The 18166-nt window shown below is 41.1% G+C and overlaps 1 protein-coding gene across 1 annotated transcript in view; it reads left to right on the top strand.

Moving 5' to 3' along the window:
• Nucleotides 1–18166, top strand: part of nell2a (neural EGFL like 2a) — a 129168-nt gene that overhangs the window by 13230 nt on the left and 97772 nt on the right. The window contains exons 4-9 of the mRNA XM_049573261.1: nt 754–927; nt 3301–3397; nt 7199–7271; nt 9373–9455; nt 9873–10001; nt 15231–15333. Of these exons, the coding sequence (XP_049429218.1) occupies nt 754–927; nt 3301–3397; nt 7199–7271; nt 9373–9455; nt 9873–10001; nt 15231–15333 (659 nt within the window). The remainder of the gene's footprint in view (nt 1–753; nt 928–3300; nt 3398–7198; nt 7272–9372; nt 9456–9872; nt 10002–15230; nt 15334–18166) is intronic.

Genomic DNA, 18166 nt, shown 5'->3' with positions numbered 1-18166 from the left:
ATGTTAATGACTTTCCCCGCTGCTGATTAGCTCTCCCAGCCATTCATATGCAACAAAGCAGCACTGCATGGTTTCATTTGAAAACACGGGAAACACTAACTCAGAGTCAGAAGTGTTAGCCTGTGCGTTTATGGAGCCGGGATGATCGTGCATGCATGGCTGGGGGAGAGTAAATCTATTAGATTTGGTTTGCAGATAAATCAATTCTATTGCCACACTCGCATGAGTGTCTATTTTTCTTTTGAATAATGTTTCAAGCAAATGTCTCCATTTTAAATAAATCTGTCTTTAAAGGCAGAGGGGATGAGTGTGTATCGGCAGCTCTTTCCATTAGTGTCACTATGCTGGGTGAATCTCAGTGGTGTGGAGAAGGGGATTCTGTAGGAATACTAATACGCCAATGTAAAGAGTTGAACCTCTACATGTGAGCTATTGTTGTGTGTTGCTGACGTTGCACTTAACAGCCATATAGTGCCATTATGCTTGACTAGTGATGTGATTAAATTCTAAATGGTGTTGCAAATCGGAGTGCACTGCTTGGAAATGAGTGACGTGTATCTCTCGGGACTGTGCTTAGAGGAGCCCTGACTTTGGTGATGCATGCATGTTTTTGTGTGAACAGAAATTAGAATGCGGTTCCAGTAATGAGACTTTAATGCAACGAGACGTGGTGTACAATGCAGCGACTGCAGATCCTCAGTGAAACTGTCATTCTGTGGCTGTTACTAGAAGCAGGTTGCTCGCACTTTGCAGGTTCTTGGAGCTGGAGAGCAGCGGCCAGCGCAGTGAGGTGCGTCTTCACTACCGTACCAAAGGCCAACAGCCCCACACTGAGGTGTTCCCGTACAGCCTGGCTGATGACCAGTGGCACAAGGTCTCTGTGGCTGTCAGCGCCTCTCATGTCATACTACATGTCGACTGCAACAGGTAAGATGCAGGGGATGAGTTTACATAGTAGATGTAAATTAAAATGTTGAATAAATGTGTAGTAATTTAGAAGAGTACAAATGTAGAACATGATCCAGAAAATGCAAGTGTGTTCCCAAACTAACTTTAAATTCTGGATGCACCAATCCCATATAATGCACTGGTATCAGCCCCAGTATAGATCTTACTAAGTGGATCAGGAATTGGCAGTGATGTGATCGATCCACATTATATTACGTTATTTTGTCATTACCATTATATAAAACAGTGTCTCTCCGCTATCAGTTACATTCACTGAGTCATGAAAACCCATAATGATACCTCCCCCTGTGTTACCTTAAATAAATCATTCCAGCGAGTTCTACGCAGTGAGTCAGATTTTAAATTTGGGTATCGGATTGGCACTTGTTATTGGCAGATAGCCTGAGTTGAGTTATTGGAATCAGGAGAGGGACATTTAGTTTGCTGCTACTTTAAAGGATCGTCTATAATGGCCACATAGCATCTCTGTTTTTGTTCCGAGCTTACAAATTTCCATGTCTTTGGTTAAAACGTTTTTTAAAATTGGTAAATGGAAACATTTTAGCTGAGTGCTGTGTTGCCTCATGTTGCCTGTGTCTCAACCAAAAAGTCAAACACTGCAAAGACTACAACTGATGGCAAACCAGCATATGTGCTCTGCGCCTGCGTGAGAGGAAGTAACTCTCCACACCAGCAGATGGCAGTAGTCTGTAATCGTCATTCAAAAAGGGAAACCAGAGGGCCATCTTGATGCTAGTTGGCCAGTTAGCACATTAATGACACAATCCAGTGCTGAAGGAACAGAGCATATTTACTGTGTGCCAGTAAACAACAACACAAACCATCAGGAAACATTTCTGCTAAAGAGTTCAATGGCTAATGAAAAATATTCTTACCTTATATGAGCTTGTTTCAGTTTTCACTCCCTCTTGACATTAGCTGTTTGTTTGCTTTCCTTACTAACACTTCTCTTATAGTGCGCTGAGCTGAACTGCATATCAGTGTGATTTCAATTACTGGCGGGTTCCGCCGTCTCTAACGCTGATTCAACATGCTAAAGAAGGATGAAAAAAACTGACAATGGCTGACAAGGGCCAACGCTGCAGGACACACCCCAAAGACAAGGGCGACAGACGCTCACCGATGACCCGACATTGACCAACGCTCACTCATGCAACACTCCTGTTCTACCTAAGTGGCAACCTCTGGGGCTGAAAAAATAAGTCAACATGGAAGTGCCAAAAGCTGCAGTTCTTCTAATGGCCACTTGAGGCTCATTTTGAAAGCAAAGCACAATCTCCATAGACCTCCACATTAAAATGCCAAACTTCACAGCAGAAATAAACACTGTCTACTGTTTGGTACAAGGAATGTTTTCGTTCTCTGTAGCTAAGTTCCCTCTTCATTACAACTGTACAGGGGTGATTTTTTTATATAACTCACCTGTCTGCATTTTATCAAGGCTTATATGTATGCATTATTTAAGGATATTGAGTGACAGGCTGTCTGCTGATGGTGCCCTCAGGCTCTCAGTCAGATTTACCCCTCGCTCCTCCACAGATCCAACCTCTTGTTCAAATATTGTCTCCTCTGGGTGGAGACAGCCAAAATGCCAAATGAGAATGTATGAGAATTGGAAGACTGAGAAGACTGGGAAGCCATTCACACTGTCTCAGTGACGTGGGTCAAATCACTGATCCAAAATAATGAGTCAACTCGCATCAGGCAGCTCTCCTTCACCACCCTCCTTTTCGGGGTGTAATGTCGGCTGGATGCTGCCCTGCTTTTGTGAACTGGCTTTTCTGTCAAGGATGGAAAAATAATTTAATCATGCAGAATTTTAAACATAATTTAACCAACTCCTGGAGAGGAGAGAAAGAGGGAAGAAGGAGAGAAGACAGGATATGGGTGGAAAGAGATGAAACTGAGACTTATTTGCTAATTATCCCCTGTAATTAAATGTAATTCTGTGGTTTAGCAACTACGCCACAGACTGGAGTCTTTGCTGACAGTGACACGTAGAGTGTAACCTCATTTAGCTGTCACATATAAATGGGTTCAATGCAGGTCAAACGCACCTTGAGTCGACATGCGTCGTACGTGCATCTGCTGTATGAAAGGAGTGTTGCTATTTGTGTGCTAAGAGCCTCCTTGGCACAATAAAAGAAGCAGACGGCAACACCGTGTGTATCAAGGAAAGCATGTGGCTATCTATACCCTCCTCAGGGAAAGAGTTAAAAGAAGGATTTAACAGAACAGGACCTGCAGTGCGGGAGGGACTTGTTATTCTAAATGGATGAAAATAGCTTCGAAATAAAAAGAAATATTAACAGTGATGTATCTGTTTTGCAGGATCTATGAGCGGGTGGTGGAAGCCCCCTACATGGACATACCTGAGGACGCTTCCTTCTGGCTTGGACAGAGAAACGCCGCTCATGGCTTCTTCAAGGTCGGCCCTGGCGCACAAACTTCCCTCTCAGAGTATGAATGTTGATGCCCGTCCCGATCTGCGATAAATGATTCAGAATGGCAAGAGGGAGTAATGCATCTCAGCTGTTGCATCAGCTTCTCTCCCTTCACTCAATCTTGGTTTTATACTGTATCTTCTCCCTCTTTGTTTGGCTTGTTTGGTTTTATTTATTGTAGCTGTTGGATTTAATTGCGTGCATTTCTCAAGGCTTACCATTTTAATTTGAGGGTTGTTCTGCCCACCCTAGGAATTGACTTCTTTTTTGTGTCATTGTTTGTTCCCTTTCCCTTAGTCTGCAGCTAAGCCCAGTGCAATTATCTCAGCAACCCCCACAACGCTGATTTGGGAGAAATCATTAAATAGCCTCTGGACTATGCTCATTAAGCTTAGTCTATAGTATTGTTTATCAGGCGGGGAGACATATATCGCCTCTCCCAGGCTGGACTGCACTCTAAAATTTCCTACCTGGGGAGACATACCGGGGCAAAATGTCAGCTTACCGGCGACTATAACTATTTTAATCAGTCCGCTGGTGACTGGATCTGTGTTTGATGGTGTTGGTGATGTTTGTGTGTGTGTATACCTGTGTGTATGTGTGTGTTAATGCTTCACACATTGTGTCCCGGCTGTTGAATTTCCTCTGTGTTAATTGGTAGAAGGAGGAAGCCTTGGAGGTCACCCACTAATCTTGTCACGTAGCAGCATCTCTCCTCGCCACTCTCTGAAGCCTTGATTAGTCGCTAGGAAGGCTCGTCTCCCTTTAAAACACGCTGCTTCATTAGCGCACGTGCACACACACGCACACACACACACACACACACACACACACACACACAAACAGTTCTGTACGTGGGTGTCAGCTGAAGACGAGAAAACTTCATCCCTAACAGTAATAGTAAAGACTTTAATCAGAATGAGCGAATCTGCAGTTCTGCTCCACAGCTCGATAAATATCTTCTTTACAGTCCACACACATCACAGGAGGGGCTAAATCTATTTTACCTCACTTATCTAGTGACAGAATTTTTGATTTTCATCAGTGGTGTGTCATTTGTAGTGGATTTGTATGCTGATGTAGCAAATTGTTCTACACCCTAACTTCAAAGGCTGAAAACAATTTACTTTTAATTCAGGCAAATCCCAAATGCGGCCACAAACAGAAACAGTTAAAACTTGCAAATCAGGTTTGATTTCACAGTCACATTTCATTCTGGAGTTATTTTTCAATGTTGCTGCGATGTATCGCCTCATAATTGTTTGTGTTTCGTAGAAAATGTATGCTCCTGCATCAGAAGTGATTCAGCCTTCCCTCTGCCTCTTGTTGTTTTTCACAAATTCACATTTCAGGTACAGATGGGAAAACCGTCAGCATCCCACATGTTGCAGTAAACAGAGTGTCACCGACACAGAGGAATCACTTTGGAGAGTTCAAAATGTCTCGCTTTTTTACAGTTGCCAGAAGGTGCAAAGCAAAGTCTAGCAACTGGTTGTTTTGATAGTGCTGCATTCAAACACATCCTCGGCTTAAACACACAGGGAAATGAAAAATACATTTTTTGAGTTTCTAATCCTGTATCCCTTTGTTCAAATATAAAAATAATTTATTTTAGAGTATTGCTTTCCTTCCTGTGAAACATCAAAGTATTCTTTATAATCCACTCTTAACTCAGGGGTGTATACTTACATTTATCCAATCAATGTGATCAGGGGCAACTAGCTAATGCTGCCTATCAAAGAAATCCACACGGGACCATTAGCCTAGTTGATTGTAGGATAAGAGGTGAGTTTTCAGTTGGCATTTTTTACATTTCTAAATGAACGTAACTGACTTCTAATTTATTATAAGATTAGTGACAGCTCCTTATCTCTCTTCAGCTCTGCATCATGCCGTTTTCGGCCATTAGTAAGTATTTCAGCACTGGAAAGATGGTCCTTTCATAAAAAAGGCTGTCTTTTCAGTAGAAAGACACACATTTTTGTAATTGGTGCTACTAGAGACCAGAGGAAACAGAGGAAAAAGGCTGTGGCCTACAACAACCACAAAGCACTGCACCACACTGGACCAATAAACGCTCTCACTGGTGGGTGAGGTAATGAGAGCTTGTCCGTTTTGAGATAGGAAACAGTATGGCGGCCACCTGGTGACAAGCGTTCTCAAATTACAGTTAAATGGTAACCTTAATTAAGTTTCTGAATATGTTTTAGGTGAAAAATAGGGAAAGCATAACAGAATATTTGTTTATACTTTATCAGCACTTCTTAGTTTTGCTGTTTGAGCTCACAATTTTCAGTTTTCATAATACAGGAAGCAGTTTGGTGCCCACTTTCTGTTCACAAACTCTCATATTACAGCCAAACAGTGCACTAAAATATGTTTCTGAAGACGTTTTAGGTGAGAAATAGACAACACAGTAACAGAATCTTGGTTTATATTTGATCAGCGCTGCCTAGTTTCGCAGTTTATGGAGTTTGGTCTGAGTTTTAGAGAGACAGGGTGGGTTTCTTTCTCGATCCACTTCTATACCCTTTGTGTCTATGGTGGCGGGCGAACAAAAATGAAGATGTACAGTCTGTAGTTCAAGCAACAGCCCTAGAGCCAGCGAAAATCTACCTGTTTAGCATCATCTGGTAAATTTGAGCTGGGAGATGAACGGGGGAGATCTGGGTGCTTGTAAGATGGAGGGAAGTTTACCACAGTTCATTTACATGAACTACTGACACTGTTATGATACAAAGCTGGTTGAAAATCTGCAAAGCATCCCTCTAAGTGATCCAGTCAAATTTAAAGGATCTTGCGACTTCTATATGTCACATTACTGAAGATAAAGATGCATCAAATGCTGTTTGACTTAAACATCATACTCTCCAAAAAGCCCACATGTAGGTAGCATTAATGCAGTATTAATCACAGATTACTGTAGATGCAGGATGGAAAATATGTGCGATGGCTGCAGATAAACGTAAAGTCTGATGGTTTCATTCCAAGTTTGACAGACACAACTCCAATCTGCTTCCATTTCAGCGTGTTGCCGTGAAAAATCAGCAAATCATTTCCGCAGGATTTTAAATTTATGGCCGGTAAATTGAAGTGGCAAGACAATTTAAAAAACAATTTCTCCTAAGTTGCACCGCTCCACTTCTGTAAGGGAAATAAATGCACTCAAGGAATGAAATGGCCCAGGTTGCCATGGCGACAGGGCACCCGTGTGCGTATGTGTATACGTGTATGTGTTTCGGCCACAGGACGAAAGGCTATCAATTGGGTGTTATGAACCAAATTGAATCTGTATCTCCTGTTTATGCTTATCAGAGGAGATTGGAGGGAAAAAAATAAAAAATCCATCTCCCCACTAAAAGTCCCCACATCATTGGGTCACTTAACTTCCTGCTGGTGTCCGGTTATGAGATGATTCATCCGAGCGACAACATGGGAGACATATTATCTCACAACTAACTGTCTCTCACTCCCCAGACTGAAAAATAAATTTGCACTCGCTCTCAGATTTACTGCTGTTTCACTGTGTTCAGTTTTATGATTGCAGAAGTTATCAAGGCTCTCATGTACAGGGTTGTTGGTTTTGTGTTTGCATGTCTTGTGCACGCTCTGGTTTCATGTTATCTCATGTGGAAAATACACCATAAGCACACTTAGACACCACTGCCCCTCACGGTCCTTATCCACTTACTACACATTAACATGCTTCATCACATTTTTATTGCCCGTCTGCCTTCTGTAAGGTGTTGTTCTCCTTGATTGAAATGTTGGATGTGTGTCCGCAGGGGGTGATGCAGGACGTGGAGATCCTGGTGATGCCACAGGGTTACATCTCACAGTGTCCAGACCTGAACAGAAGTGAGTGCAGCCTCTTACTTAACACACTAAAGAAGCATTTCACTGAGTGTTTAGTTTAATTTAAATTAAATTACCTCTGGCACTTATTTTGCAAGGCACTTGATTGCACTGATTTGTTTTTTTATTTAAATTTTTGAAAGGCTTTTTACTCACTGGATTAACACAGCCTTAAAACAGCTTTGCAATTGAGAAACAATTTTTCCCTCGATGAAACTTTGGTTAATAAAATGTTTTGCAAATAGTCAATCAGTCGGTATAATGGAGGATTTCCGCAGTCTGCCCTTAGGAGGTGTGAAATGTCTTTTTGTAAGACAATAGACAATGATGCAGCTTCTTTTGAGTTCATATTGCGAAAGTTCAGAGCAAAGCAAACTCTTATGTGTCCACAGCCTGAAGGTTATCTGTATAAAGAACCCATCTTACTCATTTAAGCAATTAGAATCATTAAAGAAGTGTATTACTTAATGAAAATCTCCATTCAGCATGACTTTAAGTATGTGGTAATTGGTGAATTTTTTTTAAACCTTTATTTTATGATTGTCAGTATAAAACGAACGCTCAGTACATCATCTTAACAACTCCGTCACAAATATCTTCACAGGTAGAAAAACAAAAACAAGTGCTGGGACTTCAACATTACTTGTTAAATAAAATACATATATACAGCGACAGAGGGTATACTGCTAATTAGGGCTGCAACTAACGATTATTTTCATTGTTGACTAATCTGTCGATTATTTCTTCGATTAGTTGACTAATCATTTTATAGAAAAATGTGTTAAAATGTTGAAAAATGTCGGTCTGTCTCTCACAAACCCCAAAATTATGTCATCTAATGGGTTTTAGTTCACCGTCATGGGAGAGTGTGTAAAGCTGCCAATATCTGAACGTAAGAAGCTGCAGTAAGGGAATCTTGGGGTACTTTTACAGTACTTTTCTATGAAAAATGACTCAAACCGATTAGTCAACTACTAAAATAGTCACCGATTATTTTAATAGTCGATTAGTCGACTAATCATTGCAGCCCTACTGCTAATTAGTTCGATTATTTCAATTCACTACTCTTGAGATACTCGAGTACATGACTCCAAATTCTGACAAATATTTGAGTTTTATTCTTGTTAGAGAGCCATAATCCTTCTCTCATCTGTTCATTTCATTTAAAATATGTCCCTGAGCAGCCGACTCTTAAGTCTGAGTTGTCCAAATTTCCCCCAAGTACCTAAAAGCACCAGCAGTGGGGCCTGTCCCTGTTTTGCAGCTGTGTTGTCGAGCATGTTCATGTCTCTGCAAGTTGATTTTCATACTGAACTGACAAAAACTAAAACCAAATAAATTTATTCTTATTGAAAAATGTTAACTTTTCTCAATACAATACATTCATCAGCTCTCCTATCCACATATCACATGTTGGTGCACAGTCTGACTTCCACATAAGTAGAATAAGTTTCCTTGCCACAACATACTAAAAGAAACGGCCTGAGTTTCGTGGCACTCGTGGCACTTAGGACAGCAACTAGTGGGTGCTGCCATTTTTGACACATTGCAATTACCAGAGATTGATTTCTAGTGCAGCAACGCCCGTTTTCCTGGATGTTATCATGATACTTCACAGGTGGCACTATTTCCACCACAGTAGTTGCTGCAGCTCATGCTAACTATCTAGTTGAGCAGTTTGCCACAGACAAACTGCTTCTCCCGCTGACAGGAAAGACACACAAACATCCCACGGTTTAAAATGATTTTCACACAGATTTTATGTCCCCCACGCATCCAAAAGTTGCCAGAGGACAGCGCTTAACTGCAGTTTACAGTAAATGAGGTGCTCTTGCAGAGAGGACGCCTCAGAATATGTTTCCAGTAATAGAAAGTGAAGAGAGAAATTGCAGCGAACTGCTGCTGATGTCACTTGGAGTTAATTTGTGAGTAGATAAATAAAACGAATAGCTGAGTTACATGATGTTTGTGCTGTAGGTAGTATTTATTTTTGTATTATTGAGTTTTAAATCCTATTTTTTTTATAGAAGTTAATGCTAAACCACTATGATATACGACTATGCATGCTAAATTACAGTATGCTGTCTTGCCTTTTGTATCTTAGCATGCCCAACCTGCAATGATTTCCACGGACTCGTGCAGAAAATAATGGAGCTGCAGGATATCCTCGCTAAAACATCCAGCAAGGTAATGTAATGTGATATAACGTGTCTTAATTTGACATTTAGCCCACAGATGTTGCATTATATTCAACAAACAAAACAGTAATTACAATTTAAATTGACTGTTACCATTGCAAATTGTGCTATAGCATAAAATATCCACTTGTCAGTGTGCTGCTGTCATTAACATTCATTTGCAACAGGCGGTCAGTGACATCTTACCATTAGACGTTGGCTATTGTTCAAGTATTTTCTGTTCTGATGCAGAGACTCTGTGTAAATGGGGTTAATGGTGCCTAATGACTTACCTTTGTTATGCCATTGGTTTGCTTTTGAAGCTCTGCTTTCTACATGTGAATATAGGCACACAACGAGGCTGACTCTCATCTTCTCTCCTTCTTGCCTTTGTGTCTTTTTGGGGGGGCTGGGATGGCGTGAGCAGCTGTCCAGGGCGGAGGAGAAGATGAATGGGCTGGATGGCTGCTATTGTGAGAGAACCTGCAGCGTCAAGGGGGTCGTCTACAGGGAGGACGAGGGCTGGACAGATGGCTGCAGGAACTGCACATGCACGGTGGGGTTTTACTGTGTGGATGTGTGTGTGTGTGTGTGTGTGTGTGTGTGTGCTGGGTACATGGGTGTCTATGTTGGAGTAATAAAGAGCAAGGGAGGGCATTCAATTTTAATTAAGTGTGTGTGTGTGTGTGTGTGTGTGTGTGTGTGTGTGTGTGTGTGTGTGTGTGTGTGTGTGTCAGTGTGTGTAAAGGGAATACTGGATCTGAAATTATGTGCCTGTCATCCTGTGTGTGATTGTGTGGCTGTTTCATGCATATAAACGTGTTTACAGGCATGTGTCATAAAATAAATAGTTAGGTGTGAATGTGTGGGTGAATTTCCTCGTGTGTGTACATGTGAGCCTGAGAGAATGGGAGAACATGCATTTTTCATTATGTCTGCAACAGTGTGTGTTGTTTTGTGTCTGTGTGACACATCAGTTGTGTGTGTGTGTGTGTCTGGGTGTATGTCTACATTTACACATTCGTCCCATTGTAGGTCGTGGCTTTTGTTTCGCTCCCGTGTTCATCAAGTGTGTGAAGGTGGGGGTGTGTGTGGGTGTGTTTTGGTGGGGTGGAGGTGCAGAGTGCAGGGGGCCCCATTGTCAGCAGCTTGTATTCTCATTATTTCCTTGCGTTAGAGGCGGGTTGCCCCAGTTACCCGAGAAAAGATACTGTATTGAAAACCTCCACAGTGCTCAGGATTAGACACATTAACAACAGTGCTTAGTAATGCTCAATTCTCTCAAGGGTCTACTTTGCGCTACATAAAGTGTGAATAATTGCCAAAAAAAGAGAATTAGAAGCGATGGGAGATCTGGGGCTTGTACCACATCAGCAAACAGATTTCACCCCCCGTCAGTCGAGTCAGCTTTGGAACATAAAACTCATTCGCTGTCACTGAACTCCTCCAACCAGCCAATGGGATGCCTTCGCGCACCGCTACCTCACATGCAAAAAAAAAAAAAGAAAAAAAAAAAAAGGAAATCACATATCTCTCAGTGCACCGCACCTAATTGCTCTTGACAGATGATAATTATCATCAGGGATTTGTTCTGCCCACTCATCCAATGAAATCGCTTCATTCCCCGGGAACGGTGTGTTGCCATTCCTGGGCCGCAATTAAAGAATTAGATGGGATATGTTCCTTACCTTATGTGTGGCAATTAGCTGTGACCTTTAAAATTCAAAGGTCATGCATTAAGATGTTATCAATTATGTGGATCAGGTCCATAGATGTTGCTGTCACAGAGCTTTCATCTGTGGAAGCAATGTTAATTACAGACACAGCTGGAGAAACGTAGATTGTATTAAAATATATTACATTTCCAGGTTGTGAGCAGGTTTACGACACAGGGATTCCACTGTTATAAAGAGAAAGCATGCCGTGATTTTTGCCATATACCTTGGGAATGGACTAATCTGCAAAAAGATCTAAAGGTAGAAACTTTAATATCCACTAATGAATTTAAGGGCTTCATAAAGACTGCAGTGATGGAGGCATGTGGTTGTTTTTCTTGAGAGGCCTCTGTGTTTAATAGCTTCTATTTTATTGTGCTTTTTGTGTATAATGTTGTATTTTAGTATGCTGTGATTTTGCACGGCTGCAACCTTGGCCAGGTCTCTGTTGTAAAAAAAATTTTTTTTTAATCTCAATGGGCCTTCTGATAACATAAAGGTAAAATCAAACTTTTCAAAATGCAACGCAGTGAGGGAGAAGCAGAGGGCCTGGTCAAACCAGCTCAAGTTCAAGTCCAGAAATTCAAGTACAAAAATGCCAAAGATATATTTTACGCCGGGAGCTATTATTATTTCCTGTTAGCCTATGCCTTGGGGCCTTATAATTTGATAACGAGCACCCCCAACTCGGGGCCGTTTGGTCCCGGGGGCCCAAACCTCTTTTTTTGGGATGTGTTTTCGTTGAAATTATGTAAATGCAAATATTAGGGCACTACAATGGCATTAATAGTCATACAAGTATGAAATTTGGCAAGGAGTATCTTGACACAAAGGGAAAAGTAGCAAAATAAGATTCTGGTGCTTGCTGCCATTTATTTCAAAAATATCACACACAATGTCTAAAAAAAAACAAAAAAATGTTTGTGCGTTTGACACATTCTTATTAAAAATGATTATTTTTCATCACTTTATGTTTAATATCACTGCTTCACTCATACATTGAAAACTTCCCATGTTGATAAGCCTCATTTTGAGCCCAAGTTTAAAAACAAAATGTTGATCCTTACAATAAACATTTGAGGAGCTATAACAGTGTGCGGACTTCACCTTTTTTAAAAGTCTGTTTGCTTGTTGGTCCCGCACCTGTGATACTTTGGATGTGCGTGCTCTACCCTACTTTGTGACTTCAAGTTGACCTTTCTACCTTGAAAATTAAACTTGCTTTGGCCTAATTTGTCACTATACCTCATATCGGAGGAAACTGAATATTGAGTCACTGGCCTTCCAGAGAATCTACTTGCCAGCAATGTGAACCCAGAAGTGTTGAGTTCCCCAAAGGTTTAGGTTAGAAATGTACAGAATGGGTCCCCAGCATTTGGAAACTGGCAGATACTAACTGGCATATGTTGGGAAATTTGCATAATTAGCACTGATTAGCATAATCACCTATGTAGACTATATTTCAGCAAATGCTTGGCCGATTTGCACAGCATTGGAGTGGTTAGGGAGGTTATTGAGGATGCTGAATCCATCTCTGACATTCTCAAAATTCAAAATAGCTGTATGAACCAGATGTATTCTTATTTCAACTCCCAGGGGGCTCATTTTGATTCATTTTAAGTGGATTTAGGCATTTTAGAGGTTGATTGGATTGGACAGATAACTTATGCATCTGAAATAATTAATTTTAAAATGGTTGTGTGTTACAATGAAAGCAATTCACTAAACGATGCAGAACATGTGCAGTTTTATTCACAGAACATTGCACTCTGAGGTGACTTACAGTTGGCTATCAGAGGCAACAAAGGCAAGTACCACACCAGACAAGTATAATGTGACTATGGCTATAAATACCATCAGAAAAAGACAGATAGTAGTGTAAGTTAAAAATGATAAACAGGCACTAGTGTTGTCAGAAATGCTGATTTATCGATTCATACCAATACTGAATATTTGAAAAGGTTTCATTTTCTGCAGTATTGATGCACCAGTGCCAGCTCTTATTGTTGATGTTTACTACAGTCATTTTATTTGGCATCTTTGTACATAAATGATGTCTCCTTTACATTGTGTGTCCACCACAGTGAGAAGCTATTTTTCAGTTTTAAAATGTCTCAGTTAGTGCTGTAGACAGTGTAGTCACAGCTCAGTAATTACCAGTTTTAGTATTTATCAGTCTGGATGGTTTTGGTGTGAGTTGCAGACTGTTGGAGATATCGGCTGTAGAGACGTCTGCCTTCTCTTGAATATAATGAAAGTAGATGGCACTCGGCTTGGGGTGCTCTGAGTGCCAAAAAATATATCTGAAAATCTCAACAGCAGCGTCTCTCTCATGAAATCATAAGTTAAGATAATCCACAGATCTTGTTGGTGAGCAGTTTTATATAGGAACTATTTTCTTTCCACCAAACTACACCTGCCAACCGTATCACTGTGCAGAGGGAAGCATGCATCTACTCATGGCCGAGAGGCTAGTGACAGCAAGAGATGTAACCATTAATGGCGCCCCCTTCAGCTGAGCTGTAACGTCAGCTAGCTCAGTGGTGCTAGGTGAGCTGGCAGTGGACGTGTACTACCTTCTGTGCAGTTATAAGGTTTGTGGGTGTGGTTTGGTGGAAAGAAAATAGTTCCTACAGTGTTTCCCAGATATACATTAAGATGTTGCTGTATAGAAATCTCCCCATACGCAATTAAGGCTATTTCTACTGTAAGCAGCCACCATCGGGATGAGCAGGAATTATAAACTGAGCACCCCAACCGATCGGCCACTGGTTGTTATTGTCCAATTTTTGTTCTAAATAGTTTGAAAGCCAATCAGAAGAGCCACTCAGATGAGCACAGAAGACAATAACTGCCGTTAAATTGGCTTCACTGGTCCGGCGGTTCTGATAAACTGTAGCTCACATTCATAGTTTACTGCTAACCCGACGTCCAGCTCACCTGCCGCCACGCACACACCACACTGAACGCTTCTGTAGAAGCTGCGAAACACTGCTGTTTTCTGATACAGCTTTGTTTTTACCTGTATGATGCCCACATGACCCACATGGCATCGTTTCTCCTGGATTTTGAGTCATTTTGTCCCTGGCACGCAGGGTTGATTAGGGAAGACTTGGGGTAGTTGTAACAATTTTTGGTTTTAATGTCATTACTCAAAAACCTCTCGAACTGGGGCGTCCAGTAGCTCAGTGGTTAGAGCGGCAATGTCCCTGTCACAGCTGTCGCAGGCTTGACAGCCCTCTGCTGCATGCCGTCCTGCCAAAGAAAGCAAAAGCCAAAAAATAATAATCTTTAAAAAACTATTTGAATACAGTATTTATGTAGGTAACTTGTCTTGTCTTTGTTGTACTTGTTAACAGTCATCAATTGTTTTAACAACCAATTCATTATATTGATTTAAACACTAGATGTTACATCTGCCCCCACATGTAGGAGCGACTGTAGTGTCATATATGGTATAGGAAGAATTTCATTGAATGTTTTTTGACATGTACAGCTGTATAAAAATATGCATCCAAAGCCCTTCTCACGTCAGTGGACGTGCTGAATATCCTCCGGCAGTGCCAAATAAAACTATGTGCATCAGCACCGCTGCTGGAAAAAAATCAAAGGGGAAACACTGGTTTTACCGTGAAACTGAAGGTCTGTGGATTATCTTGAGTAACCAGGTCATGGTTTCTGGAAATAGACATTGCTGTTGAGTTTTTCAAATGTATTTTTTTGGCACTTTGAGCACCACAAGCTGAGTGCCATCTAGTTCCATTATATTGGAGAGAAGGCAGACATCTCTGCTGCCGATACTTGGCAACTCACACCAAGAAATCTATGTTGGTAAATAACACTACAGGTAAGAGGAAAAATTCATATTTCTATTTTGGAGTCAACTGTCTCTGAAAGGGATTCTTGTCAGAAACATTTATGTGTCAGAAAAAAAGAGAATATCTGCAGGTGTCTTCAGATTCTTTCACTGATATTGATGTAACATCAATATCAGCCTGAAATATCCAGTATCTGTCGGCCTGTAGTAGTCACTCTTTAAACAGCGTGTTGTGTTTCTCTCTCTTCACCAGAATGGCACGGTGCAATGTGAGGCCATCTCCTGCCCTCCCCCTCAGTGCCCGTCGGGCACAGCGCCTGCCTACGTAAAGGGTGCCTGCTGCAAGGAGTGCCAGCGTGAGTGGAGTACCCTTAACCTCGTCACCCTCCTACACTCATACAATCATGGACACAATTGCAGCACAAACACGCGCACACACAACAGCAAAACAACCTCCACCACCACCACCACCAGAATTAGAGCACACATCACGCCTCCACAAGGGCTGCCTGACAATTGACCAGGCCTCTGCTGTGTTGCTAAGCTACCTCCTAACATGCCTCTTGAGATGAGTCCATCCTTTTGCATATACATGGACCAATCAATTATTCACTAGCTGGCTTCAAAACACAGATGGCCACCAGTCACACAGACATGAGCCAGTAAATCTTGGGATCACTGCATGTGATGTAAAGTAGTTCCTATTTATGGCAGACATGTTGGGGCTGGGAGAAAAGTGTAGACGTGCGTAGAAATGTTTAATACCTGGAGATGATGCGCGCTCTAAGTGGCGATGGTGTCGTCTTAAGTGACCATTTTTTAACTTTTGAGCCTTCGTGTGTTCTTGCTGGATAAATAATTCTGTTTCATCACATATCTACATAGAGGATCTGTTTTTTTTTTTTACACAAGCCTCTGAGTTCAGCAATGAACTCTTATTAGCCTCCTCACCGCAGCACTCTGCATCTCATATTCTCTCAATTCCCCTCTCAATAAAAATGGATTTTAGAGGATATTAGCTTTCCTCACCCCATTATTCTTCTGGTATTAACCCAAATGAAACTTAAAGAAACGTAATGGATTTGCTTTTAAGAGGCCCGACAGAGCTGCCTGTTAATGTATAGAACAAAGGAATTAATTAGCTTAATTCAGTATTAATAAGAGCGTTGTCACCTGCGACAGTTACAGAGCATATGAATGACAGAAAATTACAGTACGCTTTATGCATGTATATTTCCTAGTAGCTCCCGCTGCACATCTTGTGCAAGCTTACTTCACTCGATAACTTTCTCACCACACACTCCCACACACTGCTGCCGTTGCTCTCCTGCTTCCCTTGCAAAGCAAATAATAGACAAGATTTAAGTCTTTATCAGCAAGAAACCATTAGTCTTCGATTCTAATCAGCTTGCGTCGGCATCATTCCCACTGACCCATGGGTCGCAGCTGCAGCACAGGGGTTTTAAAATATGACTCCGAACCTGCTGCTGCATTACACAAATATAAACACGTAGCTGGTAATCCCCTTAAACTCAACACCCCTGTGCTCACTTATCTCAACGAGGTAGACAAACACACAGCTAATTACGCATGCTCTGGCTTTGGGAGAGAAGAGTGCCGCAAGTTTCCTCACTACAAAGACATGATTCGCTCTCCAAATTAAAGCCTTATCTGGCAGCACAAGGCCTTGCAGGGAGGAGTTCTGAGTCTGTGGGTTTTTTTTCCTGTTTTTTTTTGATGGTCTGTCAAGTAGAACGTCAAATGGCTGTTTCAGAAGTCCTCTGCTTTCATGATACACCGCTTTGTGATAGGGCCTGACCTGCGGTGTCAATCATTTCTCTTCCTCATATCAGTCTGAATCTGTCTGACCCCAGCCGCTCATCAAACACAGACGTCCTGCCCATGTGATTATTTTTGCGCCCCTCCCGCCCTGGAATTATATGAAACGGATTCTCCTCAGTGCTGCAGCGAGGAGTGCTCTCTCTCTCTCTCTCTCTCTCTCTCTCTCTCTCCACATGTTAATTATTACATTACTTCCTTAGTTGCTTAATTGGGTTTGATATGCTTGATTTGGTTTGAGTCCATTTACCTGAGGACTTTTAAGAAACTGTAAATAACAAGGACAGATTGTATCATACATGTAAAACAGTTCTGTTAGATAAGACCCCTGCTGGTCCGACAGTGATCACAAAGAGGAGGAGATCTGGGTTAAGTATGAATATATTTGGGGGGGACGGTGGGATGAAAATGTGTGTAATTTATTTGAGAAGTTGCTTATTAAATCATTTGACAAAATAGAATTGATTATGAATCTGTTAATTGGGTAATAAATCAAGTAATTTGCTGTTGTTTTGTAAATTAATACAAAGATCTCACATTGGAATCTGGAGACATGATGTATTTGTCATATTTTTTTACATTTCATAGACAAGACAATCTTTTTTTTGTTGTGAACAAAAAACAATAAAACTATATTGAATTAAACTGAGAATTTCTTCAACAACAGATTTAAATCACATAACATATATAAATCTTAAAGCAATGCTTCACCCACAAAATGATCATTTGTATATCAGTCACTCGCCCTGTGTTACTTTGAATTTGCTTCTGTTTTTCTCGCATGCCTCCACGGTGAATAAAGAAGTAGAAAAATAGTAAAAAGTAGAAAATTTGCAAGGATTTGGAGGCAGCATTTGACAAAACTATATCAAAACATCCATTTACAAACCCTCACACATCCCCTGCAGTATAATCTAAGTCTCATTTATCCATTCATATGCTCAGTACTTCCCAAACATGAAACATGCATTTTCGGAAAAACGTTGCTATTTAAAACAATTCAGCATAAACAGTCTCAAACACAGACGAGCAGTGCGCCTGGGCAAATGTGTACATTTGAACTCTGCTCAGTGGAAGGCACGAGTAGAGTTCAAATGTTATCGCTCTCCTTGTATGTGAAAGTGTTTTAAATAATAACCATGTCTGGTAAGTACTGACCATACAACTGGATGACTGAGACTTTTTGATTTTGAGATTTTACTGATCCCTTTTAAAGCACGTCTGGATCTGGCCCAAGGCTGCGTTATTAAAATGTTGACCCCATATGACCCAGTTTGCAGCCTTAGATTCTCAGGTGGGGCCCTTCTGGCTGTTCTAAAGTTGTGGCTTAAATCTAAAGGTGACTGCGTC

This window comes from Epinephelus fuscoguttatus, linkage group LG4 (assembly GCF_011397635.1).
Source record: "Epinephelus fuscoguttatus linkage group LG4, E.fuscoguttatus.final_Chr_v1".
Lineage (NCBI taxonomy): Eukaryota > Metazoa > Chordata > Actinopteri > Perciformes > Serranidae > Epinephelus > Epinephelus fuscoguttatus.
Note: the sequence above shows the minus strand (reverse complement) of the source record. Positions and strands in the feature narration are given on the sequence as shown.